The sequence below is a fragment of the Coturnix japonica genome, chromosome 3, assembly GCF_001577835.2.
Source record: "Coturnix japonica isolate 7356 chromosome 3, Coturnix japonica 2.1, whole genome shotgun sequence".
Lineage (NCBI taxonomy): Eukaryota > Metazoa > Chordata > Aves > Galliformes > Phasianidae > Coturnix > Coturnix japonica.
Genome location: NC_029518.1, coordinates 49,616,020 through 49,643,474, shown reverse-complemented (window position 1 = coordinate 49,643,474; position 27,455 = coordinate 49,616,020). Strand labels below are relative to the sequence as shown.

The 27,455-nt window shown below is 41.0% G+C and overlaps 1 protein-coding gene across 1 annotated transcript; it reads right to left on the bottom strand.

Annotated features, from left to right (window-relative positions):
* Positions 1-6,082: 6,082 nt before the first annotated feature.
* IL20RA (interleukin 20 receptor subunit alpha) lies at positions 6,083-26,552 on the bottom strand. The gene is made up of 7 exons (XM_015858427.2): positions 26,399-26,552; positions 14,124-14,253; positions 12,681-12,859; positions 11,857-12,029; positions 10,644-10,788; positions 10,014-10,153; positions 6,083-7,335 (listed from the first exon to the last, which is right to left on the bottom strand). Exons 1-7 carry the CDS (start codon positions 26,484-26,486, stop codon positions 6,415-6,417), a joined length of 1,776 nt encoding a protein of 591 aa, XP_015713913.1. The 5' UTR covers positions 26,487-26,552; the 3' UTR covers positions 6,083-6,414.
* Positions 26,553-27,455: the final 903 nt, after the last annotated feature.

The window sequence follows — 27,455 nt, the reverse complement described above, 5'->3', positions numbered from 1 at the left end:
GTTTAGCTTAGAGAAGGCTCCATTGTGGCCTTCCAGTACTTGAAGGGAGCATATGAACAGGAGGTAGAACGGCTGTTTGTGAGGGTGGGTAGTGATGGTACAAGGGGGAATGGTTCTAAACTGAGACAGGAGAGATTTAGGTTAGATATTAGGAGGACACTCTATTATTAAAACAATTGTTTTCCATGGTAACTGCTTAAATTGTACAACATCTCTGGGATCACACAGAAAAACATGCTCAGTTTGGGCTGTGTTTAAGTCAGATGAGCAGATACAGATAGAGCACATTGTGGTTTTAAGCCCAGTGTGGTAACAGTAAACACCATATTATGTTGCACAAGCTGAATCCTTGTGATCTTTATTAGAGATACAGTTGCTTACACTACAGGGAGCAAGGGGATGTCCAAGGAACATCATTTTTTTCTTCTTACAGATGTGGGATAAGAATTAGATGTACAAATAAAGTGTTTGAGAATAATTAAACCAACATCAAAATCCTTTAAAAAAAAAAGTGTTTAAAAAACCCCCAAGTAATGTTTTCCAACAGAGTATTGGTGAAAAGACTATCACTTCAGAGCTGCAAATCAGGGCTTATTCTAGGAGAGCTCTGGGCCAAGGCTGACTTGGAAGAGCAGAAGTCTGGAAGCAGGCACAGGCTGTGAGAAGACTGAGATACTGGAGCCCAGGAGGAGGGGGTCCATCTCACCCGAACAAGAGGTTTACAGAGAAGTACCACTTCCCTCATCCCATGCCAAATCTGGGGCCAAGAACAAAGGGAAGGAGCACAAGCTGTTCTGCTAATAGCCACACAGCCTAGTGGGGTTTGTCTCTGTGTAGACTGAAATAGCTTACAGTATAGCATAGCACTGTCTGGAAACAGTCACAGACTTAAAACAGGACCCTGCTTGCTAGCATGTTGAGTGTCTACTCTTCTCAGCCTCCCTACTGCACTGTTCTACTCCTTGGAAGAGAGCAGCATTGCAGGCTATCAGCACAGGGCATGCTATGTCAGCATGCTGGCTGACTTTGGACATCTGGAAGATATTTCTGGAAGCCAGCTATTGGGAGGCAGAGCTGATGATGCATGTTTATGGCACAGGCTGTGCTCTCCAGTGCCTGTGGGAGCTGCTGTGAAATAAAGACAGTTCCTGATACGATGGGTATTGCTGTGGCAATTTCAGATGCTAGCAGAGAGCTGCTGTTAGAAGCAGAGCTAGATCTCTGCTTGGATAAATAACTGTAACTTTGACAAGGCAATGAGTGAGACCTTGGAGTGAGACCTAGAAGGCAATCTGGTATGTGATGTGGAATTACAACTGTTCACTTTCTGCTGGCTTCTCAGCCTGCACAGAGCTTAGAATAATGTCACAAGCAGTGGCAAGCACCCAGCATTCAGAGCAAGAACAGTGTGATGGAAAAACATTACTGTTATGTAGGATATTGCTCCTCCAGCAGAACGGATACGAAATGTGGAGCTGAGGAAGAGCTGAAGGAATCGTGGGAAGCTTTTGATCCCTATTCCCTACCTGAGGTTTTCACAGCTATATGGTGCTAAGGAGCAGGTCCTTTTCTTAAAACCAAGTGTAGACCTGGAAAATCTGTATCAGCTAAACTGATTCTAGAGGTTTTCAAAAACAGAAGTCTGTACTTCTCTTTTCTTTGAACCAAAAAGGGGAAAGATGGTGAGAAATTAAGAGCAGTTCAGTATTATCATTTTATATTACATATACAAATTACCAACATTATTTATGGTTTGTAGATAACACTAAACATGAAAATGACTTCCTACGCTTACTGCTACTTGATCCTGGGCTGATGAAGCTTGAAACCTATATGCAAAACCAAAACAGCAAAATCTTAGCATATTGCCTTGTCTTTCTCTTAAGGAGACCATTGGTGTTTTGCATGGACAGCGGGAGATGTCAGCAGAATGGTTTTAAATCTTTGACTTTGCAAAAATGAATCACATCAAACAAAAACCTGCAGTTAATTAAAAAAATATGATGCTTGTAAATACTGTTAAAATTCCATTGTATGGATGAACCACATTTTATATTTGAAAGGTAAAAAGGATTTGTTTTCAAACTTCATAGAACATGAGCATTTTTCTACCATCTGGCATATTTTAGGTCAAGTATCATCTAACTTCTAGCATTACTATTGAAGAAAGACAGGCTTGTTTGAAAGACCTACAATCACTCGAGAGTTTCCCCAGCACTTAGTAAACCATCAGTTGTTCTTGTACGTGATTTGTATTCAAGCTGTGGCACAGTTCTATCTTAAATTTCTCTTGCTTCACTTTTCTATCACTTGGTCTGCTTAAGCCTATTGCTGCAGGTCAGGCCATAGAGCAGTAGAGAACTCTCTTAATTCTCTTTTTGAAAAAAATTGATAGAATTTAATTTATCAGTATCAAATTCAGGAATTCATCTCTCTTCAGTGAAGTGCTTAAAAATGTAACTTGAAGGATTTCCTTGCTTGAGAGCACAGGAAAGATGCGGAGATCTTGGAATGGGTCCAGAGAGGAGCCACTAAGATCAGAGGGCTGGAGCACCTCTCCTATGAAGAAAGGTTGAGGGAACTGGGCTTGTTTAGCTTAGAGAAGGCTCCGGGGAGATCTCATTGTGGCCTTCCAGTACTTGAAGGGAGCATGTAAACAGGAAAGGGAATGGCTGTTTATGAGGGTAGATAGTGATAGGACAAAGGGGAATGGTTTTAAACTGAGACAGGGGAGGTTTAGGTTAGATATTAGGAGGAAGTTTTTCACACAAAGGGTGGTGATGCACTGGAAAGGTTTTCCCAAGGAAGCTGTGGATGCCCCATTCCTGGAGGCATTCAAGGCCAGGCTGGATGTGGCTCTGGGCAGCCTGGTCTGGTGGCTGGTGACCCTGCAGACAGCAGGGAGGTTGAAACCAGATGATCATTGTGGTCCTTTTCAACTCAGGCCATTCTATGATTCTATGACTTATATGTTTTCATACTGTGAATTTCCTATTCCCTGAGACTGTTTTTCGCAGCCCTTGCTTGTCTCCTTAGGAAGAGCTGTGCTATCTGATAAGCAGTGTAAGCAGCTCATTTCAGAACCTAATCTTTCCTAATCAATACCTTTGTGTGTTGCAAATAACTGGACATCCACTGATGCTAATGCACTGCTGGCTTCTCCAAAGTGCACCTTCTTGTTCACTGCCCCTATAAGAACTCTTTCTGATCTCACTTTTGCAGAAAACATGCTTACCTCAGCCTCGTCCAGCCTCACATACTCCTTTATCAGTCAAGTAGAGCAAGAAAGCAGCAGTTCTCTGTTGATTAGAGCGCTCTTTGAAGTTTAGATTGCTTGTATTCAGCGGATGTGCAATCTGGTTTTCCTTGTAAGAATTAGATCACTTCTCTCCATGTTATCCTACATTTTGTATTAGGCAGTTACATCTCATCTGGCTAACTTCCCACACTGCACAGGTTCTCAGTCTGCAGTCTGTATTGTTCTATGTGCACAGCTCAAGCTGTATTTTGGCAAGCCATATTTGTATTTTTTCCATCAGCACGTTCTCTTCATGCAGTAACTTTTCCGGAGCTGCTGTAAGTCAGACCACAGGTATATCCTGTGCTCAGATGCCTGTTTCAGTCGCTCCTGTAATAAACCCATGACTCCCTCTAAACTGTAGGCAGCAAGCCACATTTACAATCACAGTTCCTTTTCCAAAACGGTGTGTGCCTACACCTAGCTATCAGTTTCATCACCATTAGAGCTCATTTTTGATATGACTTCCTGTTTTTCAAGCTCAAAAGAGCACTACTAGACTTCCATCACAGCAATTACCTTCTGTCTTCATGACTTTGCTTAGTTTGTAAACTGGATGCTATTTTTCTATTGGTGGTCGCATCAACTGTACAAACAGAGGTAAAGTGATGTTTTTGTTGTTGTTGTGGTTAAGAAGTGTATGTTCTTTTGCGCTCAGTGCACTGTTACTTAGTTCTAATAACCACCCACATCATTTTCAAGACCATAGATTTCAAGGCTATAGGTAGGCTTGTGTTTTAATACAATCTATATATTTACAACCTTGCTTTTGGTTGCATTGAGTCCATTAAATGTGGCTAACCAAAGTTTAATGAAGTACTAAAGACTGAGAAAGTGTCAGTTCTCTTGCTGCTTGGAACATATCTGAAATCTTGTAGGTAGAATAATCGTTTTATGTGAAAGTATTTTGTTCCTTGCTGAAGCTGCCTGATCCTGATTGAAGCACACCTGATCAACTGCATATAATTGGAAAGTTTTAAGGCAAAAAATGAGCATCCTTGAGGATCGTAAAATGCTCTCAACAGTCTACTGCAATAGTATTGCTGGAAATTAATGCATGTTTTCCTTTCTAATTAATTCCAGAACTTGACTAATTTATATGCAAAATTATTTGCATATAAAAGAAAGTTATTAGCTTTTTTTCCCCTTACTTTTTTTTCCCAGTTGTGATTATCCCGAGAAAACTTTGAAAGTATATCCTATAAATACCAACGAGGACTGTTTGCATAGCATATCAGTTCTGAATTAAATACAAATTCAGATTAAACGGAAGCAAGAAATATATTGCAAATATATTTGCCCAGAAATGAGCTACTATTTTGAAACATAAATTTACCATCAAATCATAGAATGGTTTGGATTGGAAGGGACTTTTAAGATCATCTAGTTCCAACCTCCTGCTTTAGGCAGGGACACCTCTCTCTAGACCAGACTGATTAAGCCCCATCCAGCCTGGTCTTGAAAGCCTTCAAGGAGGGGGCACCCACAACCTTTCCAGACAACCTGTTCCAGAACCTCACCACCCTCCCATTTTCTTTCTAATATCTGATCTAAACCTACTCTCTTCCAGTTTAAAGCCATTTCCCCTTGTCCTGTCTCTACAGGCATTTAAAAAAAGTCATTTCCCAGCTTTCCTGTAGGTGCCCTTCAGGGCACAGACATGATATAAACATTTAGATGCAACACTGCTGCAAAATATATATCCTTGTTATAAAGACAGTTGAGAGGTGTTTTTTGTTTGTTTGTTTTAATCAGTAGCCATCAATGTGAAATGCTTGACTGTCATTTCTTGTTTTAAAATCTATGACTGCAATTAAGATACTCCAGATGATGAATATTCAAAGGAAAATCCAAAGCAATGCAACAAATAAATTACCAGAGTAGAAGAAGCTATTGCTAAGTTTCTTCCTTCGAAATTACACCATGTATTGGGGGTTCTGAGTATTAAACATGATATGAAAGTTATCTCTTTTGTTTTTTTGTCTTGAAAGCCAAACATATTATTGTGATTTATTCTGGTGTTCTAAAGGAAAAGAAGAATTCTGTTAAGGAGAAGAGGGTGCAACAGGCTTTGAAAGGAAGTGTCACCTGCCTCAGTAGGTTATTTCTAGAATATCTGGTAACTTCACTAACCTAAGGAAATATTACAGCATGTGGAGAAATGAACTTGTACTGAAAGTCCTGGTTTGGACATCAGGTACAAAAAGAAAGCTCACCAGGACACTTACTTGGTCTGCCGTGGTAAGTGGGATGTGCCTGGAAAAGCAGTGGTGAGCCTAGAGCAGACTTCTCCATCTGAGCTAGTCACGCTAGCCTGCCATTAAAGTCATTAGAGAGGAACAGTCACTTGCAGGACGTGAGTCATTTCACTGTGAAAAGGCTTCTATACTGCTAGTGGCTAAGGCTGGGTGAGGCACAGTCCACCCAGTCAGACTGCAGGTGTATTACTAAATTCCCCCACACCACATTTTCCCTCAGAGTAAAATATGACTAGTGCTGGCCACTTTCTCCCCTGCGTTTTCTTAACGCAGTACCTGTTAGAAGAAATGTTGTTGGATGTGTATCTGTGTAGCAGTAGGGAAGTGGCCATGTGTTCCAGTTGAGTCTTTCATGGAAGATAGATTAGAATGCCTTCATTAAATAGAATGTTGACAGAACAAAAAACCCATATACTGGAGGTGCCCTTTACTTCCACAAAAAATCAACTGCAGCCATTACTCTCAGCAGGAATGAGACATAAAAAAGGCTATGTTGTGTCAATATACATGAAACATCCCAGCAAAATATCATATTGTTGCTTTTTATTGTTTAAAATAACAGCTTTCAAACCAAAATAATTTGCCTTAGTAGCAATCACAACACAAAAATCCTACCAGCACCCTCTTTACGGAGATTTTTATTTTTTAAAAAGGAGGCAATCTTACAACCATTATATTTTACGTGGGAGGTCTATAAGGGGAGTTGAAATCACCAATATCGTTGTTATAAATATCATGAATAAGTTGCTCGACTCTGACGGTTCTAAAAACTTCCAATACATTAAGATATATTTGCTCCGCTGAGTCCTTAATTATCTCTTTGTGGTTTACGTTTACAGTATTCTAGAAAATGACTGTTCAGTCTTCCATTTCCACATGCAGTCCCCATTGTTCCTGGAATTGCAGCAGATACATTTCTTGGTCCTCAGATGATTCTTCAGATACCTGTTTCTCATACAGTCTGGACAAAATTCCCTCTTTGTTAGGACCATCACACTTAAATACTCCTTTACACACTTCATTTTCAACACCGAACAAAGTAGGAATATACAATCTGCCAGTGTGTGGATCCCAGTCTACCAGTATGGTCTGTTCACTCTCATTCTCTGTGATGCCATGTGCTATTTTTTCCAGCTGACGATAAGATGTCTGCCCAGATTTTTTATCATCTGAGTCCATCAAGTTGACATGGGTCTTACCCAGAAATTCATCCACTACATCAGCCATCTTCAGTTTAAGTTCCTCTAATTCCTGTCCCAAAGAAGGGTCTGTTGTCCTCACCTCCAGCTGGGGGCAATATGCCTTTCCTGTTTTAATGTTAACTAAGTTTCCCAAAGCAGTTTGTGGCTCACCTAGTCCCCCAGGCACAGAAGTCTTCTCTTTCAGATTGAGTTCTTCTAGGATTTGGCCAGGACTGAAGTCATCAGCCTGTACACCAAGTTCATACTCTACACTCCCTCCGTTTTTCTGTCTCAAAGTATTCTTTGTTCCAGGCTGGTCATTCTTTGCTCCAGTTTTATCCCCCTGAGCTAAAATGTGTGAAATATCATCATGAGAAATATCCAGCAAGTGTTTTGTTTCTGGCACTTCTTTTGGAGTCAAATCTCTCCCTTCAGTGCCACTGTAAACAGTATAATAACGGGGGCTTTTCATTTCTGATGGAGGAATGGATTCCTGAGATGGTTTGTAATCATCCACGTTAACTGTGATAAGGTTGACCACTATTTTTTCACAAGGTATAAAAACCTTCTCCTTGCATTTATCAGTATAGTGCCATACCTGGAAAGCAAAATGTATTTTGATTTAAGTCCAATAAAAATATCGTATTGCTTCCTCTTATGCTATTGTCTGTTTTTAAAAGATAAAGCTATCTTAGACCATATTAGGAGTGAATAATTCAATTTAGGGAAAAAGGAAGTTCATCATGTATACTTCTAAGACTGTTAAAATGCTTCACTTTCATTGTTCTATCAGAAGTAAAAGCATATTATGATCAGCTCTAATTTCCTTTTTCACATCTTCTCTGTGCCTTAATAATGGTGAGAATAATTCTGTCAAAACTCTGGTCTTGTTTCCACCAGCACAAAATCAAGTGACTCTGAGAAAACATCAGAACTGCACGTGGGTCACAGACTACAGAAAACTATTCCACTCTCTTTAACCAGCAAAGAGGAAGTGCAGTCAAAACCACATCCCACAAGCACGGTTGGTTACCATGCTAAGGTGCGATTTACAGAGGATTAAATAATACCAAGTTTCCTCTCAGAGAAGGAAAATATAGCAGCGTTCAGAACCTGCAGTGTGCGTTTAGTCACAGGTTGGATTTATGACTGCAATAAATCATCTAGTTAAATAATCAACAGCATACAGTCTTTTTGAAATGACTAGTATTTCTAGCAGATAAAAGCACTGTAAAAGAAAATGCAATAGAACAACAGCCATGAGAAGCTGCACTTCAACATTTCAAACTGAATGGAAGACTAAGGCCACTAATGTAAGTAGTCTGAAAGATCCCCTAGGTCAGAAGTGCCAGACCAAACCAAACTGCTTATTCCATCTCCCTTTGATCACAAGGGAAGGCTGTGTGGAATAGTCTGTAAATTGGGAGAAGCAAAAACCATCACTAAAACAGCAGTTGCGTATTCATTTGTTATCTTATCATGAACTGAATTAATTAAGCGGTGTGGAAATAGACTGAAGATTTCAAGCTGGATATAAAGTTCACTGGATATAAAAACTCCCCCTAAAACCTCACAATACAACACAATGATTATAAGAAAAAAGACTCCTGGAGTTAGAGTTTAGTCTGATCTTGAGTGGGAATTTATCCCTAAGTAGCCCTCTGGCTGTGGACTTCTGTCCTTCTAGCTTTCCAAAGCATGGCAAACTGCTATCTCCCCCTACCATGTCCTGTACCCCAGGAAAAAGCTGGCACCTTGTCAGCTGCAGGTGTTTCAGCACATGCCTGAATACACTGCAGCAGCAGCTGCTCTGCTCCTTCCTTCTCCTTCTTCCTTCTTCCTCCTCCTACTCTGCCCTGGTGAGGCCTCATCTGGAATATTGTGTCCAGTTCTGGGCTCCCCAGTACAAAAAAGACAGGGATCTCCTGGAAAGAGTCCAGCGGTGGGCCACAAAGATGGTGAAGAGCCTGGAGCATCTCCCCTATGAGGAGAGACTAAGTGAACTGGGTCTGTTTAGCCTTGAGAAAAGAAGGCTGAGAGAGGAGTGATCCAGGTTTATAAATACCTGAGGTGTGGGAGCCATAGTGGTGAGTCTGGTCTCTTTTCAGTAGTGCGTGGGGACAGGACTAGGGGTAACGGGATGAAACTACAGCATAGGAAGTTCTGCACGAATGTGCGCAAGAACTTCTTTACAGTGAGGGTGACGGAGCACTGGAACAGGCTGCCCAGGGAGGTTGTGGAGTCTCCTTCTCTGGAGAGATTCAAGACCCGACTGGACGCCTACCTGTGTGACATGGTGTAGGGAGCCTGCTTTGGCAGGGGGGTTGGACTCGATGATCTCTAGAGGTCCCTTCCAACCCCTACAATTCTGTGATTCTGTGATTCTGACCCTTCCATGAAGCAGCCAGTTACTCTGAGAACACTTCTATCACTTCTGCTGCTCTGGATTTCTTTAGAAAGACCAAAGTGTTGAAACCACCTCCCTTATACCTCCCACCACACCGTGTCATGCAGACTGGATTAACATCAGAGCTCATCAATTGCACGCTTGTGATTGAGCAACTTGTTTACAGTTAGATAGCTGTAAGAAAATTTCACTGGGCTCATGCGATGGAAACAGATAACATTTCTTAGACTTCATGTGTTCCTTCCAAAATTTAACCAACTTCACAATATGGTTCTAAGGAATTTGCAAGCGCTTTTACATAGAAAGTGTCTTTGGAAAGTACAAATAACAGAATTCACTTATTGGTATATTTTTTGGATGCAAAGAAATAGAGTGCAGTATTATGAAAGAACTCTTGAAATTCAGATTAAATGACTTCTCTGTGCCAAAACCCTCCCAGAGACATGGGAAAGTTTGGCAACACCTATTAAGAATCCAAAACAGTATCAAGGGAATTCTGCACTGCTGAATTATATTACCTTCTAGTTTCTGATTTCAGCCAATTAACAACTTTTTGTTCAGTAAATCTCTTCTGTGCTTCTTTCTGGATGCATAGGAGGAGTGCTGACTTCCTACAGAACCTGCCTCATTGCATCTCAGACCTTGTTTGCGGCACTGACTCTTCCCAAGCAAACAGATCTTCGTTACCCTTAGTCATCTTTTCATATCTAGTCACAGTTGCTAATTGGAGTTATTCCTATGTTTTAACTGACCAGGGCGGCAACCAGAGATTTCATTTGCAGTTAACCTTTGGTTTCCTCCTGGAAAACACACAACACTGCTGTGAGATCCAAAGCTGGCAGCAGCAACCCACAACAAAGAATACATACCAGGCTTGTTGGATGCTTCTGCTTGCTGACATGAATGTACCTGTGTACACAGCAGCATGCCACCGAAGTAAAAAGGACAGCCAGCATGATAGGCAGAATGTATCCAAATACAACTGTTATAGTCTCATCTGTTGTTTTATCTGTTAATAAAGAAAAAGTTTTGTGGCACTGAGTAACTTTATAATGTATTCAGGCAGTAATATGCACATTTACCATATTGCTTCTTGGACACGGGATGCAAATATTTTAAATAAAATATGAATTTACAGGAANGGGAGGAGGAGCTACAGAACAATCTTTCATTATTTTAATCTGAATTATAAATTAAACACTAAAAAGAAGCAACAATCCCTCTTGTCTCCTGTTGCTAGTTTCTAACCCTTCAGATTCTCAGCTCTGTCACTCCCAAGCATCATTTAAGGAGAAAAAGTAAAATCTCAGTCATTGAGACTCAAGGACTGCAAAACCTTTTCTTCAGAGGTACTGTCTTATCAGTTGGTAGGTCCCAACTATGTTTTAAAGTCAAAGATAATTTCAACAGTGTGAATATACAGAGAGAGAATAGACATAAAAAATTACAAACTCATTCACCATTTTTTCTAACTTAGTAATTTGCCAGCTTACACCTACCTTTCAAAGTAGAAATGCAGTGTTCTTTAGAAAACCCACTGTGTAGAAGTGGTGTAGTGACATGGATCTGCGCACTGACACAGTAAGCTGTTCCAGGTTCCAGCCAGGGCACAACCAAGGTGCTGTTGCTGATGGAGAAGAACCACTAGAAGATACACATAAAAAAAAAGTTTCTTTGTTTATCTCCTCACTTCCAGGAAGGTAAAAATTTTATAGATAAAATTTGTCATAAGAACACATTTTCTGAAACAATAATACTTCAATAATTGCCAGCTGTATCCTTTTTTTTCCTAATGCAGTCAAAACTCAAGTTCTTTATCATGTCACATAATCTCTGAATATTTTATCTTCCATTCAGTCATCCTTCTACTACTACTGAACAACGTCATGGTTTATATGAAGTAAGATCACGTATCATGACCAGCCCATGTTCTCATGCTGATGTTTCAGTAGAGAAAAATACCACACTAGCCCCTTCCTGACATGTAGGCAAATGAAAGGCCCATGATACAGGTTCTTAAATCTTTCAATGTTCTGGTAAAGGTCTTAAAATAATAGATTTTATGTAGGTCTTGGAGTCCAAAGTAAAGTAACTGCTCTTTCTTTGTCAAGCTAATGCTAATCTTAGCATTTTAATACAGCCTTTGACAGAAGGGGACTACTCAGACATCTGCTAGACAGGCGTTGTGTCTGGAGGACAGGAGCAGAAGAATGGATATTTTTGTGAATAAACACTAAATGCCTCCTTATCTACTGTATTTATGGTGGAAATTGCTCCTTTATGGAATTTAAATCTGGAGAGACAGATGAACGAAGACTTTGAGGTGTGGTGGCAAAGGATGCACTTTGCTGTGATGTGGGATGAGCCTGACTGGTTGGGGAGCAACTGCTGGAGAGGACTGGAATAGGCAGCAAGGTTAACATGAGCCAGCAACATGCCCTTGCAGCAAAGAAGGTCAACAGCATCCTGGGCTATGTCAAAAGGAAAGGATCCAGTAGGTGTTAGGAAGGGATTATGCCTGTCCATTCAGTGGTCATCGGTCATCAGACCACATCTAGATTAGTGCGTCCAGTTTTGGTCCACCTGACACTGAAAGATGGATGGCGATCCTACAGTTCCTGTCATGTTATGAGTCCTATTTCAGTTCTTGCTGCTACAAAGCACAGTGCACAGACTTAATAGGTAAAATTCTATAGCATTCTCAGAACTTACTCGTTTCTTTGTCTTTTTCTTGAGGACAGACACGTTGTATTGCAGGCCAGGATATACTTGAAGCAGCGATATAGATTTTTCACCAGGACTTCTCCATTTCTCAGGAACAGTCAGTGTGATTGAAATAGATTTCTCAGTAGAAGACACATTTACCATGGGTGGGCCAATTTTAGCTAGAAGAATAAAAACTTATAAGAAATAGCTACAGAAATTGGAAGATTTGACTACAACTTCTTAAAGGGAATGATATTAAATTTTTGTAATATTTTGGGTAGTCTAAATAGAACTTTGAACAATTTATTTATACTGATATAAAATTATTTTCCACATAAGTAACAGAAACTTCACAGTAAGAAGCTGAACACAGACGTGGAATTTTGCCTAGGAAGTCTTGTGACTTTGCAGAATGTACAACATCAAAACCCAATTTGCTAAAACAAGCTAAATTACCAGTATATCGTCAGATTACCTGGTACAGACATGGTGCTTTAGAGTATGATTACCGTTTGGTTTAATAGGGCCTCTTCAAAATCAGAATTCTTTATAAAATAGATGTGCCATGCCCTTTTTTTTCCTTTGAGTAAAGACTTATGACTACATAGAACAGTATTCAGTATAACAGTTTCTAATTCATAAGTTTACCATACACATATCCAAATTACAATGATTTCAATTACTGCTGCCAGCAGCATAAATCTCAAACAGCAGCAAAAAAATCTAAGTTTACATTAAAATTAAAATATCACATACTATGGAGATGCACTCCGAGCACAGAGAATTAACCAAGGCCATGAACACCTGGCTTTGTGATTAGCTTTCCTTACTCTCGGTAAGAGGGTTAAATCGTTCCGTCTCTATCCAGTTAGAGCACCTCCCATTTAGGAATGCTTTAACACTTGCGTAGTATTGCTCTTCATGGTCAGCAGTCTCACTGGAGAGGTCACACCATGTTCTATTGATATTCCTGCATTCTGGCTTCCTAATCCATTTGCCGTCACCATATCTATGTTGAAAGAGAAAGAGAATGGAGCTGTACAAATGTTCTTGGCATTGTCATAATTCACCCGATTATATACAAAGAAATGATAATCAAACAGATAGGATAGTTTGCTTGTTTTTGCAGAAATGTGCTATTTCAAGGAACTCACAACTTCAGCTGAGATAAAAACATGAGTTTTTAATGAAAAATAAACCTGTGCAGGTCCTATTCAAAAATGGCAATAGGTAACTGGAATGTTAGCAATACTGACTCAAATCCACTTTTGCTTACATGGATCTCTAAACTTAAGTCTCCACAGCTTTGGTTTAAACTCTAAACACGTGAGAACTGAGTCAGGGTAACTATTTATGTAACGACAAAATGTTCTGTAGTATGGCTCTTCCTGCTATGTAAAAATGTGTGCTAAGCTGTTTAAAATGAAGACTCCATCTCTAATATGATGCATTTCAAAATCATTCTTGTTGAAGCAGAGACATAGACATGCCACAATAATGCTTCAGTACTGACCTTAAGCACTAGCAGAAGAAATCCAAGTTTCCTTAGAAAATTTCTGCCTGGGTTTTCTCAGGAGCTCCCACTCCTCAAATTCACATTACACTAAGAAGAATCTCAATTTAGCTGCTAATTAATAAGGGTATGTGGCAGCATCTACACAACTGTGTTTTCAAGCAACTCCTTGTGTTTTTTTTTTGTTTTTTTTTAAGTAATCAATAGAAATTGCGGGAAACTTCTGGAGATGTTCATCTGTTTTAGTGTTATGAAAAAACTACTAGACTGAGGAAAGAGTATCCAGGATAATACTAGGAGCATGATAACATCCATGACAACAGAGCTACACCTATTTATAAGTTAAACTTCCAGTACTGTTCTTAAGATGACCTAGTGCCCCCTTGGTGACAGTGAAGGAAATGGATTCTGGCCTTCACTCACATTCCTTGATATCCTACAAATTGGCAAGCTTTGTTTCTGATCCAGTTACTTGGTTGTCTATAATACTTCATAACTTCATTAGATTGACTCCCAGACTGGAGAGGCTTTGGGGATTGAAATAAACCTGTGGGTGCTGAGTCTGTTAGAAACCACTGATGGAACAGTGTTTGCTCACAATATTCCTTTAGATGCTACATCCTCAGATCCATTCAGATACATACAGAAGGCAACTCTGATGTCAATTCACGGCGCTGTCTCTTCTTGTTCCTTAGCTTCATTTCTGTGTGGAATGCTCTAAAAATAAGCAGTGAAGGATACAATAAAGAAGCCAACTTACATTGAATATTTCACATTGTAGAGTACTCCATCTCCTATACCTTCCGGTGCTAACCAGTGAAGGACATTCTTCAAGTTTGTAGATTCAAAATGAACATTCCTAGGGTTGGGCAAAGAACAATACAACTCTCCTGAGAAAGAAAATAAGAAAGGAACAACAAACACTAAGAATCTGCAAATACATATGCTTCAAAGTTAACCAAACAAGAGCTTATCTTTTAAATAAGACATAAACTGCTACATATTGCCTTTATTCTCCATGAAGTCAAAAAGCACTTACTGCTACGACACTCATCTAAATTACCATCCCATGAACCATCTTTTGAAATAAATGAGCAAAGCAAGCAAGTCCGAGTACTCTTCGGAGCCCAATTTCCTATGTTCACATTGCTAACTTACTTGCAAAGCAGAGGACTTTAGGGCTGGGGCAGAACCCCAAGCTTCATGTGAGCCAAACCCCAGCAACTCCCAGCAGCCCTCAGATCCAACCTGAAGCTGCAGCTACTGGGGAGCAGCTTCTTGTTGCAAGTGGCCACGAGAGCATAATAGGGAAGAGAAAAAGAGAATCTGTGGTCTTTCAGGACTTTTCAGAACCCTCTTCCTCCAGGGATGCAATTTGAGTTCTTAAGCTAACAAAAAGTGACAAAGAAAGGAGGAAATACAACACATTAACATGAACTGTGGGAACATGTCTGAATGAACAGACCTTGATCTTTGTTGTCTCCTTAAGTGGACTTTATTATTTTTTCGGTGGTATACTTCACTATTACTAAAATGTTCATTCTCTTGTATGAATTGCATATAACATACCATGTGTAACACATAGCTGCTTCTGTAAGTAAAAATCACCATCATTTTCCTAATTGACTTACTCCTTTCTAGTTGTCTTTGAAACAATCAGAAAAAGCTATTCTGTAAAGGCCAAATACTTTAAACTGACATAGTAGAAATCCTGGGATTTCCAAACCTCTGTTTGTATACTAACATTCAAAAGAAACTCTGGTATATGCCTGCATCTCTATCTTCAGCTTTCCATAAACATATTTATGGAGAGTGTTTCTAATGTTGCCCTCTTTTATTCCCTTGCACTTAGTTGGTATTCAGTGACTTTCAATTCTTATTTTGTTTTATTTTATTTCCTGGAGAATTAATCTTGTTGCCAAGCACAGTCCTTATGGCAAGCTTACTTATTTACCAATGGTATGTAGGAAGTCCCCTTCCCTTGAACTCTCAGACACAGAAATGCCCAACGACTGTAATCTCACAAGGGCTCAAATGACAGGCTCAGTTAATGAAATCAAAAAGTTTGAGATGCCAAAGAATGTGAAAGCAGCAGAAAGAGGCCTCCAAGAAGGCTTCTGCATTTGCTTTACTCATAGAATCATAAGGTTGGAAGTGACCTACAAGATCATCTAGTCCAACCGTTGTCATCTACTTCAATAACATTTTCTTCTGAGTGGGGGATAACCTAGAAAGTAAAGTTTTACTTTCCACCAGAATAAATGTCCTCCACAACCTCCCTGCTCTAGATGAAACTATTCCAAATGTAAGCACGAAGCAGCCCAATAGACATCGTCATGTTGGCAACATTTGTTTAGCAGAGAAGCAATTAATTAATATGCATGCTAGTAAGAAGAAAAAACCAAAATCAGTATTACACGAACTGCAAGAAATCATCCATGCATCAAATTTCATCATTTGCACCAAATCCCTGCATTAACATTTATGAGGCTGCAGGGAAGCCATCAACTGCACAACCTGTAGCCAGGAATAAGAAGGAAAAAAAAACAGAAGTGACACAGCCCTGCTAAGGCCCTGGAGACGGCAACTGGGAAATCCATGTAGAGAGCAGGGGAAGTACTGAAGCACAAATGAACTTTCTGTTACAATTCCCAAACAGGAGGATATAGAAAAGGGATTTTTTTTTTCCTAGGTTAAGGGGAATCAAAGCCATAAAAAGCTCCTCATTAAAAAACACTGAGAAAAATCTAAAAGGCCAACAAGGAGAGAATTAAGAATAAAATAAATTACATACTGAAGGGTATGAAAACCTCCAGAGCCAAGATTAAAAAATCCCAACCTAGCAGCAGCAACAGAAGAGATAGGTCTCTGGTACCTCAGACTCTCTGAGGGAAGCATCTGCTTTGCATTAATTACAAGCAACAGGGCCAGTGAGCACTGCCTCACACTGGTTCCTCTCTCTGGTTAGGATGGACCAATGCAGATACCCCTCCCTCCCTGATCTGGCGACAGCAGCCAGGCTGATCAGCCCCTACCTCTGCTTCTTTGGCAGCTACCTTCCAGAGACAGACCTTGTTTGGGAGCTGGGGCAACACTGCAAGTCTACACGAAGAGACAGTTTATCCTCCGTGTCATCAAGGAAAAGAATAAAGCAAGTTCTCTTTCAGATAGAAGTTGCCAGCAGCAGTACCTGATGGGCAGAAGAGGACAGACAAGGCGGACTATCTGGGAGGGCTCTGGATGTCTCAAAGGGCAGATCAGGGTACTATCCGCCACATAGCACAGAGTTGGTTCTGCCTAAGGGTAATGGGACAGATGGGATGTTAAGGTCACTGCCAGCCCTGTTTTGATAAACCTCATAAAAAATTAGCCACTGTCCTATCTGAGTTGAGTAGACGCCAGCTGCAACCTTCCCTGTTGGCTCACATTTCACACTTCTTTTTTTTCTTTTAAAGTTTTACACTAGAGAAATGGCAGCTATTTTCCTCAAGACTCCCATTTTCCTAATCTACCCTTAAGAAATCAATACANAGCCAGCTCATCACAAACAAAGCACATTACTTCCACTGGTTTTCTGAATGGTTTTGTGTACCTGCACTTTTTGACATTTGCCCCAACCTTAAATAAAAACATTTATATTCCATAAGCACATTTTAAAGTAAAAGGAGGCACGAACTTATCTGTTAAACTAGAATATTTTTAAACTAGTAACATAAGTGTGTTTTTTGTTTTTTTGTTTTTTTTTCTAAATTTTATTTTTTTTAAATTTTATCTCCGCCTATCGTGGTTTCTGATGTGGTAAATGAAGTTTCAAAACAGAAGCGCTGACTCCAGTGGATGAGCCAATCTCAGCCAGCAGAACCCACAGGCTGTATCTTTACAAGATCTAAAGCATTATCACACTGCAGGCACTCTCTGATTTGCCCCAAGTTCAATGTAATCTGGGAGGCAAAGGGACAGAGACCGTTAACTTTCCATCAGCTGCTATGGACTTACTTTCTATATGCATTTTTTATCGCTTTGGTAGGTGCATGTATGCCCTTTGAAGAAACCCCATGTGTTTTTTATTCCTCAATTCTGCATCTGTAAAACAGGAATAAAGCTGCCATACTCCCCTATTTCTATGAGAAGAGCTAAGAAAGAACTCCTGTCTTTATGATGCTCAGTAATATCAGGAGGCATGTGTAAAAAATAGAGCGTAGACATAGTTTGCATCTCCCAAAGTTATCAGCTGCTTACTTCCGTATCTCACCTATAAACAGAATAGAACCCACCATACTCCAATTTTCTCTTCATTAATGGATTAATAGCATGGATGTCACGTGAATTATGTTCAGTTTACACTGGCCTACATGAGAGCACCAATCAGTCACGCAATGTGCTTTGCTAGGTTCAGTCTGTCTCATAGATAGTCTGCAATGGCTGTCGTCACTTTCCAGTATAATGAAATAATTTCCTTTATTTATTACTTGCATGTAAAAACAAAGCAAAACATGGAGCTCTTATTGCTGTGTTTGGAAATGCTATAAATCAAACCTTAAGCAATGGTATTCTTTATAATTCCTTGCACACCTGGACTGGAAAGAATGTAGTAATATAGGCTTGTAAACTTCACCACCACACTGAGGAGCCAAGTCCTGATCTTAGAGTACTCTACTGCAAGACTTCAAAACAGATGTGACTTAGCCTGAAAACACCTTCACATGTGAGCGAAAAAGCCCACTGACGTCAGTGGGACTATTCACATGAGTAAAAGACTTCACAGCAGGTGCCTCATCCTCTCTTTGTGAAAGTGCCTGCTGGGTTGAAAAATGTCGTCGGTTTTAAGTGCATGCAGCTCACAGCCATGTATGTGCCTTGGTCAAGTTGTTCCTGCTCAAACCTTGGTTTTGGGTACAGCCATGTCTATCTATACACACCTGAATATATGTGGGCACACCTACATAAATATAAGCACATCTAATTTCCAGTTATAACTATTATCTGCTCAGTGTGTCTGCTTTTTGTCTGTATGGAGGCAGCTCTGCCTAATTCAATGATAAATGGCTGTGCTTAATGTCAGCGTTGCAGGATAAACGCAGCTGCAGCTGCCTCAGTTCTCTCACTGTGAACACATCTGTTAGCATGTCTCTTGATTTAGACAACCTAGCAACTGAAAAGTACAAAAATACACGAATACACAAAAATAGATTTTTTTCCCCCTAAAGTTATAGGGTGGGGAGAAGACAAATGCCCAGTGAAAACTGAGCTGTTGCCACAGAAATGTGTCATGTGTCAGTATTGGTGTTGACTCTGCTGCTCTCAATCCAAATGATCGCCTGTTGTACTTTACTGTATCATGGCTACAATGGTTGCTGTCCCACCAAATTTGCCAACAAAATAAAATGACATAGAAAGCCACAGCATTTCTCTAGACAACTATTCGATGTAATCTAAGACAGTGAGAGATGCAGAAAGAATTAAAACAGAAAGGAGGTTCTTACGTCAACACAGCTTTTTCCAGCACCTATAGCAGTAAAAAGCAGGTTCTCCTCCCTTATCAATTGCCTCTATATAAATGAAGAACTCCTCTTTCGACAATAGCAGAGAACACTTTGGCTTCAATTGCTCTTGCATTTTCTTATGCAGAAGCAGCCCTTGGGACCACCTCTGATGGCAGCGGCTCCTTTGCCCCAGGTGCTGAGATTAAGGGCAGCACAGTAGACACTCACTGCCTTTTTTTTCTTCCTCCAGCTCATCTGCTTAGATGAATTCATTGTTTGCAGTGCAAAATCTTGCCTTAGTCACGTTTAAGTATATTATAAAAATGACTGTACTAAGAACAAGCGTCCACTGACATAATGTTCAGTAGCATTTGTTAGCATAGAGCTGTGACTGTCTTTTCTGGCACATCTACAATCTGAAGCAAGCTGGCACTGGCCATGCAGGAATGTGAGGGAGTGCATGAGATAGTAAACAGGGGAACTGAGCCAAAACGGGAGATCAGAAGTTACAGAGAGGAAGGGAAACCCCACAGAGCCAGGAATACACGTTAGCAAATGTCACTGCCTGATATTAGTCATCTTTACAACAATTAAAATAGAAGAGTTAACTTTTTTTAGACTTAACAAAGTCAGCCTGAAAGATTTCCTCTGCACTGATTCTTATGAGCTGCTTTCTGGAATTCAACAGAATGGACAGTGAGGAGGTGGAAGCAGGCAGGAGTCACTAGAGCATTCCTGCCTTTCTCCTCGTGGGCTGCTGGAGCTGTGAGACTTCTGTGTGTGAAGTTGGGCTAGTGAAGCCATCTTACTTCAGTAGTGGTGGGAACTGGGGGAGGATTGTGGAGGTGATTTCCTGTTGTAATCCTAACAGTGCTCAAGAGATAACCACGGAGCAAACTCTTGCCCTGCCAGAAGAGGAGTCAGGCGCACCAATCACAACCTCTTCATAAGCAGTATGTGGAAAAGGGAGAGAAAGATAGGGACAGAAACAGTGTCATTGGACTGAATGAAAATGAGATGGTGGCACAGACAGAAAAGCAGAAGTAATGACAGAAAGGGTAGGAAAATGTGAGCAACAAGACCCAGGTGTGTGGGTTTGTTTGTGAAGAAAATCGGCAGGTTGCCATTGGAATCAGGTGAAACTGAGGAGATCATCTGGGGAAGGAGTAAGGGTAGGATGAAGAGAGGGTGCCAATGCACGGTGTGGCCTGCCTTGCCACGTTGCCCTCCTCTGTGTGAAAACCTCTGTTTATTTCTCCACACCACAACCTAGACAGAGACCCAAGTGCTTTCCCCCACACCACTTTGAAAGTTTGCAAGTACAAAGGTAGAGCTCATACTACCTAACCAAGTCTTTCTGCAAAAATACACCCCTGATGCAGTCAAACAGGAGGAAGTTATAGTAGATGTGTTTTCTATTAATTTTAAGTGATCAATATTGGCATGAAACAAGTTGACAGAAAGTCTAAGATTACTCATAACCTCGTTATGACTCTGAGAGTCATCAGAGGTGTGTGGGTTTTTTTTTTTTTCCTTTTACAAGAATGAAAAATACCTGAATGATATTTTGTGAAGTTTGAAATGCAGAAGTACTTTTTTGTCAAGAATAACTAAGTTAATTTTAAAAGCTCATTGTTGCCGCAATATTTGCTATTCAAAACAGATGTTTTGAGATTACATAATATTAAAAATAGCCAAACTGTCTGATGTTTGAGGATTTTTTCTCCTGTGAACTTATTTAACTTTATCAATTTACTGCTTCTTCGACCAACTACAACCCAGCAGCCAAGAAAATGAGGGCTTAATTCAGAAACTTCTGACATCTTATGTTTTTCAAAATATGCAAAGGTTACATAAATTTCTTTTTGAAAAAAAATGCTGTAGAACTGCTACATCAGCTGAATTCTGACACAGTGTGTTGCAGACCAATCCTAACGTACCCCTTCATATATATATATTTTCATAAACTGAGCCACCACTTAGTGCTTCTATCTATGAGACAGTGGCTGTTCATTTAGAACGGCTAAGATTTTATTTATTGCCTAAAGGCTGTTGCTTCTTGCTCCCCAACCTACTAACAAGCTTGTCCAGATGAGGAGTTTTGTTTTTTCTTAAAATCTGAATTAGTGAAATGTCGTCTTCTGAATCTGTGTTTTCCCTTAGACAAGAGATTGAGCGTGATGTCAGTGGAAGAAAAACCCTCACTACTGAGAGAAAGCTAGCTCTAAAAAGCTGAACATTTCCTTCTGCATCAGACAGCTGAGAGGTTGGACTAAAACACCCAGTATGCTGGCAGAACCTCATCTCTTGTGCCTTCAGGAAGCTACTGCTTGTAGAGAACTCACAAGAACAGAAGGTTTCCTGGGGTATCTGCCCATTTCTGCTAATCTCCTCTGAGGCACGCTCTGCTGTGTTTCGAGGCACTGTATGACTGTTCAGAGTGCTCCCACAGTAAGTTCAGATGTGAACAAGACAGTGTCGCTTAATAATAGGTATCGTACTATTTTTAGTATCTTTCCTGGACTTCACAAGTATTTTTTTTGTTAAAACCACCAGACGTGATTTTCTGCTTCATTTACCCTGTCTACAGGTCCAGAGCGACTTCTCTGTACAGAGGAAGTCATTCAGTGAAATCACCTACTTCTTTACAACTTAGGAAAGACTGCATCAGAAATAATATTCAAGGTGACAAACACAGCTGGATCCAAGGGACAGTGTTGCATTTCTAAAGTTCTGTGGAACAGCACGTATATGTTGTTCCTGCCCATGGACTGTGCTGATGGAAAAGTTCTCATGTTTGACTGCTACAGGTTGATTTACACCTGAGGAGTCACACAGCTGTACTTCTGTCTGTCTTCTACCTTCTCGCAATGTGAAAAAGCAATTATACGTGTCTCAGCCTTCTCCAGGCAGAGTTCTAGTGTTTCTTAGCCACATCATGCACATTACTATTCTGATTTAGTACACACTAAAAGCAGGATATTGATATGCCTCCAGAAAGTACAAGGAAAAGCCAAAAACTGAACCACATGAAATAATAAATATTAGCCTCACTGCTCTCTCCAGCCTTTATGAGACTACTATGAAATAAAGTAACTCATTTCACCACAGAGCTTCTGAGCATGGAGTGGGATTAAGCTCAAATACATAAACCCGGGTAACCTCTTTCTCTCTCCTAAAGCAACATTCTTTTCGTAACTCTTTTTGGACATGTTTGTATTTCCATCACAGAGAAGGAAGCAAAAAATGGGAGGCTGAATAACAACTCAGCTGCCATCTGAGATGTAACTCAAAATGCTTGGGAATGAAAAAGCGAAGACTATGGTATTTTTCCTTTCTCTTCCTTCACCTTAAAATACTCCTTAAGTTAGCTAGCCAGCCAGCCAGGAGAAAAACAGATGAATACAGTCCCCTTCAGTCATCTATTTTCCACGAGAGAAGCAAAGCTTATTTAATCTCTTCATATGTAAACTGCCATATACCTCCAGTCCCACATCCCATTGCCATGTCTTTCTGCTACATCTAATTTAATTGTATTCTTTTCAAGATATGCTGAGCAGCAGCTAAAAACTCTGTAGGTTACTGGTGCACAAAGAATAAAGCACAAATATGCTGTTTAAGCACAGCTTTCTAATGAAAAGTCATTTTATTGACAAACCTCAACTTCTTGTTTGGGTTATAGAGCATGACCTCAGCTATTAATCTCATAGCTGTAGACAACACCAAATCTTGGAGAGAAACCAATCAGTAGAAATCAATTTGTACAAGCCACAACTACAAAAACAAACATAAACCACACCACACATACACAAATGACTTGAGTAATACTAACCACTTGCTTGTCTTGGAATTAAAAATACAAAAGCTGCTGGAGAACAACTGTGAAGGAAGGATAAGATTATAAGCTAGTGAGGTGAACCTGAATGGTAACACTGGGAACTGCAAAACATATATAAGTTTTAGGTTTTAATCCCAATTTCCCAACAGCATTCAAATTTCTCTATGGGATGAATTACCTATTCTCACTATTTACATCCCTAATTAACAGGCAAGAAGAATTTGACAAGTTGTGGAAATTATAACAGAGCCAACTCTTAGGGCACAGATGGTGGCATTGTATGAAACAACCTGACCAGAGATAGGTTACAGGTGAGAGAATAAGGGTGAGTCTTTTGAATGTATGACCATGACACTCCTTAATATATTGTAGTCTGCCTTCAGCAAACATCTCCTTTTTGTTATTTCTATGTTAGATTTGTTCTTCTCTCCTTCATACTGCAGAGAACCAGAAATAACACAAAAATAAAGAACACAAAAATTCTTTCTGCAGAACACAAAGCTCAGCCTTCCCATATAGTTCCACTATTGGTAGTGAAGCTTCACAGCACAAAGACATCACAGACCACAACCACAGGGCAGCGAGCCTATGTATAACATGCATGCTGCATGCCTTTAATATGAAATATCTGACACTTAAGTCTGCTATTTAATACTTACTGGCTGTCTACATTACAGATGAGCCTTTTCTCAGATCCAAAATGTATCTTAGATCACCTCGTGTCAGTACATAAACAACTCTGCACTGCTGAACTTTGTGATCAGCTTTTCCTTTCTGCCTTTCCTTCAAAAATTCAGATTTGGTGCACACCTTCTCAGTGATTTACTGTGTGTAGGTGAGGAGGAAAAGAAGTGGATTATTAGTGCTGGAACACTGCCCACTTTCTTGATGCTTTCACAGGATAAAATACAATGCTTGGACAGAAACAAGATCCCCGATCTCAAACTCCAAGGCTCAACTGCATGACCCATACTGTGATCCCATCCTTTTATTTTGTATTTTTCAAAATAATTCCTTTCTAAATAGAAATGTTTTGTATGTTTCATCACTCTAGTAACTGTAAAAGAAAGCAAATCTGCTTAAAGGGATGACCACTTCTCAAAATGCAGACATAGTTATTAGTAAAATTAAGTACATGCCATGATAAAATGCAAGAAGAGAGAAGTAAATTGAACTAGATGTGTCAGTGCAGACCAAGTAATTTATGCAATGATTAGAGAACATTAAAAGGGGGAAGCTTTCAAGATCCTACTGTAAGAAAAGTAATTGGTACAGCCACCTACCAACTCAATTGCATCTACAGCTATGTCTACATTGGTAAATAAAGCAAGACAGTACAAGTAGATTTCTTAGACAGAAATATCAATATTGAAAAAAAGAGTCTTTTCTACACTTATTCCATTATTTTTTTCCTTCTAAGACTGTACTAGCTGTACTTGCATTAGATGGATTCATGGAACTCTCCTTCCAGGTCAGCTTCATTCAAGAAAAATCCAGTGCCAAGGATGCTTCCCAACAAGAGCAAGTGCAAGGAATGAGAGATCTGCTTCAAACTCACATGCTTCATCTGAATGAAAATAGCAAACATGCCTGAAGTTCAGCACAATATTTCTGTTATTACAGTACAGAATAAGTATATACCTACAAGACAGATTTAGTGGTTTCTCTACAGAAAAGCATGGTTAAGGAAACCTCAACTAGAAGTGTGTAGAAGGATTTAAGCTGGATTTTGTTAAATTCTTAGAATGCCATTCTACTGCTTTCAAGAATCACGATGTTCCTTCCCTAACCTTGTGAGCTGCTTGTAAAAAATTGCGTAAAGAGAAACTGCCACATTTCCTGATCCTGTTAATTAAACTAAGGATTTGCTTTTAATTTCGTTTTCCATTCTGCATTGCCCATGCTTATGCATTAGTACTACAGCACAGATTTTTAGCAGTGAATGAAGCACTGATTTATAAAAACCCAATGAAGTGCAGCAGTACTGCACTGCAAAGGGAGAACCGCCTGTGAGGCAGGCACACAGACCCAGACAGCAGTATCTCAGCTTTCAGAGACCTGGAGAACAGCTAACATACACCAGTAAGAGTAGGATTGTACCCAATAACACACCATAAAAGACGTTCTGCTTGTTTGCAGTGGTCCAGTAAGTTAACAGCTGCTGTTACACGGCTCGGAGATTAACAAAATAGCAGACTCCCAAAGGACATGCACAGTATAGACCCTGTGAGACACAGGAACCTGAATCTGTGAAGTGCTGCTGTCAGGCTGCTTGCCACAGCACCTGGCCCCTGTGTGATCTGCTCCTAGAACCGCACCAGACTCAGCCCTCAGACAGCTGTGGTATTTGCAGGATTGCTTCTGCTAGTGACTGGCAACCCAGGTTTGTTCTGCTGTTACAAAAGATCCAAAGGAGACTAATGTATCCATAGTCTCTGCTGAAAGAGCACAAGAGCTGCTACGATGGATCAGCACCTCATGTATTTTTTTTCTGTTATTTGCAAAATCCTGACAGGATGAATTACAACAACTTTTACTGCCTTGCACACCAAGAGAAGAAGTCTAGCTTAAACTCGACAGTGTGCAAGAAATACCCCTCTTCCCTTGTAAAGCTACTACTCAAAGCCAACTCATCCCCCTTGACATTTTTCTAAACCTTCTCTGGAAGTTATACAAACTTTCCAAACACTTGCCCCAGTGCTCAGCAGACCCCGACAAAATAAGCACAGCACAGTCAGCTGCTTGGAAGGAAACTGGCCCGCAGTTGGCCCACTGGTGCTTGTACGTGAGAGCCAAAGAACTGATGCATTACAGAACTAACTGAAACTGTTCTCAGTAATGCTCCAGAGCAGCTGGGGTGAAGATGCCCTTACTACAGCCCAGCTCTTGTCAGATCTGGAGGCTTTGCTGTGAGTTTAGACGGGAGAAGAGCATCCTCACCTATTTAGCTTTGGTGGTAATATATGAAGCAGGCAGCCAGAGCACAAAGACAGTGTGAGTTTCTTGGAAGCTCTGCTAATCTCTGCAATACCTTGTGCTGTGATATACTTGAGGGATATAACAAAGAAATCCCGTGAGATGCTTATGGCAGCAGCAGGGCCCCACCACAGGCACACATTCAGCAGCTTAGGTGTAAGAGCTCATTCTCACCTGGTGACATCTTTGCTTCTGCCCAAGTCCTTGCTAACCAGACTGCTCACACCACCACTCCTGCTCCCTGTGCTGCCCTGCCACGGGCTGCCATGGGGGCACTGCACTGCTCTGCTGGGAGGCACACCGGGGATTGCATGCAGGGCAGAACTCTGCCAAAACTCAGCATGTCCCGTGCTGTAACCTGTCCCTTACTGCTCAGGTGGGAGCCTGGGGGCTGGTGGCTGTCAAGAACAAAGGAAGACACTAGAAGTATTAAGGGAATTAATGCAAATTATGGATCAAGAAGTACTCCAAGAGCACGCTGTCAAATTACAGCTGAAAGTAAATTAACATGTAGAAAACACTCAGAGTTGGTAAAATCTAATTCCAGCACAGTAGCAGAGAAGATGAAGCAGCCTTAAAGCAGCACACGGCACTCTTCTCCCGCTAAATATTAGAGGACAGAAACATGGAAACTGAACCGATTCAAAGTGTTTAGAAACAAACAAACATAGAATCCCCACAAAACAAAAATCGCCGAACCCATCGCATCGGATCTCATCAGATCTCACCCCATCTCACCTGTGTGCGCTGCGGGGGGCGGCGGCAGGAGCAGCGGCAGCAGCAGCGGCAGCCAAACCGCCCCCCGCCGCGGCTGGCGGGCGCCCATGGGTCACATCTCCCAGGCAGGGCGCACGGAGCTCCCGCACCAGCACCGCGCAGGAGCCGAGACAGGAGCCGGGCGGGGCGCCGAGGGCCGGGGCGGGGCTGAAGGGAGCCTTGTTGCTCCGTCGGGAGGTCTGGTTCGACGGAGTCTTTCCATCTCGTTACCTGGCGCCTTTCGCGACCTGCTGTCCACCCAGCGGTTCTGTTCCTGTCCCGCCTGCCCCAGCTATGCTTTGCTACGCCACTGTATCTTAGTCTTTCACCCTAGCTTTCCTTCTCTGCCTAAAAGATCTTGCAAGCAAGGTCTGTGAGACTTGTAAGCCGGTGTGGACCCAGCACTGTCACTGCAGTGCCTGGCTGCCTGCATACCACCATGCTTCAGGTAGGGGCCAGCATGGATAGTGTTGCAGAACGAGGGAGACAGTGTCTAGAAGTGGATGTCTCAACTTAGTGGGAATGGACTTTGTGCAAGTCGGATAGCAAACGGATACATGAGTTTTGAGCATTTCAAGGCTCCAGCACGTAGCAGTGTCTGGGGTGCAGGTGTCTGGGCAGTGATCACAGAAGAAGCTGTGAATAGCTGGTATAAGGATATTAGAAATGAACAAGTGCACATGGTAAACTTGTGGTGATTGTTACTGCAGTAGAGCTTCTGATGGACTCACTCTGTTCCCATGTGGTGCGCAGTGGTTCTCAGGTCCAATCAGCTGTCTCTGCAGTTGTGCATCTCATCCCAGCATCTCCTGTGGGTTTGCCATCTGCCTTAGAAATGGGGCATTGGTGCCCTTGTGCAGATACATAGGCCTAGTCTGTGGGTGTGACATTAGAAAAACAAGTCTCAGGGCTGATGCCACAAACTGACACGTTGGTCACACAGCTAGTCATCCTGCTTGCTCTCGGACTGAAGCACACATGCAGTAGTGTTAGGACCTAGTGCAAGTTCAGCTATTTGAAGCTATTTTGATCCAAAAAT